The 2,895-nt window shown below is 41.3% G+C and overlaps 1 protein-coding gene across 1 annotated transcript; it reads right to left on the bottom strand.

The window, feature by feature from the left end:
* Positions 1–1,504: 1,504 nt before the first annotated feature.
* Positions 1,505–2,440, bottom strand: LOC109561246 (olfactory receptor 2T11). Its single transcript, XM_019963631.2, has one exon. It carries the CDS (start codon positions 2,438–2,440, stop codon positions 1,505–1,507), a length of 936 nt encoding a protein of 311 aa, XP_019819190.2.
* Between the last annotated feature and the right edge of the window lie 455 nt (positions 2,441–2,895).

Here is a 2,895-nt window from a genome sequence, read left to right as displayed (position 1 = left end):
AATATATCCATAAAATTTTGCCTTGAGCAATGAGAAAACCATGCCATGGATAAGTTCAAGAGGGCACAAAGCAAAATAAAAATAAATTAAAACTATTGATGTTCAAGCTAGTTTTAGAAAAGGCAGAGGAAACAGAGATCAAATTGCCAATATCTGCTGGATCATCCAAAAAACAAGAGAGTTCCAGAAAAACATCTATTTCTGCTTTATTGACTATGCCAAAGCCTTTGACTGTGTGGATCACAATAAACTGTGGAAAATTCTGAAGAGATGGAAATACCAGACCACCTGACCTGCCTCTTGAGAAATCTGTATGGAGGTCAGGAAGCAACAGTTAGAACTGGACATGGAAAAAAAGAATGGTTCCAAATAGGAAAAAGAGTATGTCAAGGCTATATATTGTCACCCTGCTTATTTAACTTATATGCAGAGTACATCATGAGAAATGCTGGGCTAGAAGAAGCACAAGCTGGAATCAAGATTGCTGGGAGAAATATCAATAACCTCAGATATGCAAATGATACCACCCTTATGGCAGAAAGTGAAGAGGAACTAAAGAGCCTCTTGATGAAAGTGAAAGAGGAGAGTGAAAAAGTTGGCTTAAAGCTCAACATTCAAAAAACTAAGATCACGGGATCCGGTCCCATCACTTCATGGCAAATAGATAGGGAATCAGTGGGAACAGTGTCAGACTTTATTTTTCTGGGCTCCAAAATCCCTGCAGATGGTGATTGCAGCCATGAAATTAAAAGACACTTACTCCTTGGAAGAAAAATTATGACCAAACTAGATAGCATATTGAAAAGCAGAGACATTACTTTGCCAACAAGGGTCTGTCTAGTTAAGGCCATGGTTTTTCCAGTGGTCATGTATGGATATGAGAGCTGGACTATAAAGAAAGCTGAGTGCTGAAGAATTGATGCTTTTGAACTGTGGTGTTGGAGAATACTCTTGAGAGTCCCTTGGACTGCAACTGAAGATTCACTGGAAGGACTGATGTTGAAGCTGAGAGTCCAATACTTTGGCTACCTGATGTGAAGAGCTGACTCATTTGAAAAGACCCTGATGCTGGGAAAAATTGAGGGCAGGAGGAGAAGGGGACAGCAGACAATGGATGAGATGGTTGGATGACATCACCGACTCGACGGACATGGGTTTGGGTGGAGTCTGGAGTTAGTGGTGGACAGGGAGGCCTGACATGCTGTGGTTCATGGGGTCACAGAGAGTCCAACATGAGTCTGCGACTGAACTGAACTGAACTGAACTGAATAATACATAGTTTTGACAGTTAGCCAAATAGACTCTGAATAACTAATGAAATATTTTGGGTTCCTTTCGTCTAAGAGGAAGAAACCTGACTAAGTAAATCTTCTTTAATTGTCACCTCTAAAAAAATATTTAATAGCTGCAGAGAGTCTCTTGTGAAACAAAACACACTGAGGATATTATTGGGAAAACCTATTTCCAGATTATTGAATCTCTAAGCATCACTTGTGAATATGTTCTATGTGGATAAGCATTGTGCAAATATCTTTTTAAATGCTCCTGAAACATCCTTGTTTCTGAGGCTGTAGATAAGAGGATTGAGCATGGGTGTGACAATGGTATAGAAGGCTGATACTACCTTGTCTTGCTCAGGGGTGTGAAATGACTTGGGCAACACATAAGTGTAGAAGGCAGCCCCATAGAAAATGCTGACTACAGTCAAGTGGGAAGAACAAGTTGTAAAGGCCTTTTTCCGGCCCTCAGCAGAGCGCATGCGGTGGACAGTTAACAAAATGAGTGAGTAGGAGGTTGAGATAATAGAGATGGGGATGAGCAACATGAGCACACAGCAGATGTACATTAAGGTTTCATACAAGGATGTATCAGCACAGGCCAATTTGAGAACAGCAGGGATCTCACAGAAGAAATGATCGATGATGCGGGATCCACAGTAGGGGACATTCATGGTGATAGGGGTGAGCAGAAAGCCATCCAGTGATCCACCAAACCAGGCACCAGCAGCCAGAAGGAGACACACTCTGCGGTTCATCAACACTGGGTACCTAAGAGGGTTGCAGACAGCCACATAGCTGTCATAGGCCATGAGGCCCAACAGGAAGAACTCTGATCCAATCATAGTTAAGTACAGAAAGATCTGGATGCCACAGGCCACAAAGGAAATGGTCTTCTGTATGGAAACCATGTCCACCAGGAGCTTTGGGACAGTAGTACAAATGAAAAGGGTGTCCATGATGGACAGTTGGCTGAGCAGAAAGTACATGGGGGTGTGGAGGTGGGAGTCCATGTGAATCAAGAATATCATGACCAAATTTGCAGTTACAGCCACCACAAAAATAGCCAAAATAACTGCAAAGACAATCCCCGTAGCTTTACTGTTTACTAGAAGCCCCAGGAGGATAAAGTCAGAGGAAGCAGTTCTATTCTTCGTTGACATTTCTGTTGACAGCTCCAGGGAAAAGGGAGCCACAAATGTGATGGAAAACGAGACAGAAGACACTTCCTAGGAGGTAGAAACTCACAATGGAGATAATATCTCAGAGGCTACTGGTTCAGATAAGATTTTCCAAGTGATAAAGCTAGAGAAAAACAAGCAGGCCAAGAGACATTATAAACTAGGAACTATAGATCTATTTTTTTCTTTCTGGAGCACAACCCTTTCTATATTGTGCTGTAATACATAGGTAATGCAAATTGCATAATAAAGCTGGCATTTGCTATATCTAGATTGGAGTTTTAAATATCACTATCTGCCCTATTTATTCTGCATTGGTGGCCTTCAGAATCTTGTCCAGCTAATAGTAGGCTTAATAAATAAAATTGGTTATTTGGATTGCCAAAGATAGGCAGAATGAATAGCTGATGAAGTAAAGGATATAAAGGAGAAGATAC

The sequence above is a fragment of the Bos indicus genome, chromosome 7 (assembly GCF_029378745.1).
Source record: "Bos indicus isolate NIAB-ARS_2022 breed Sahiwal x Tharparkar chromosome 7, NIAB-ARS_B.indTharparkar_mat_pri_1.0, whole genome shotgun sequence".
Taxonomy (NCBI): domain Eukaryota; kingdom Metazoa; phylum Chordata; class Mammalia; order Artiodactyla; family Bovidae; genus Bos; species Bos indicus.
The sequence above is the reverse complement of the archived record's forward strand: the minus strand, read 5'-3'. Positions and strand labels throughout refer to the sequence as shown.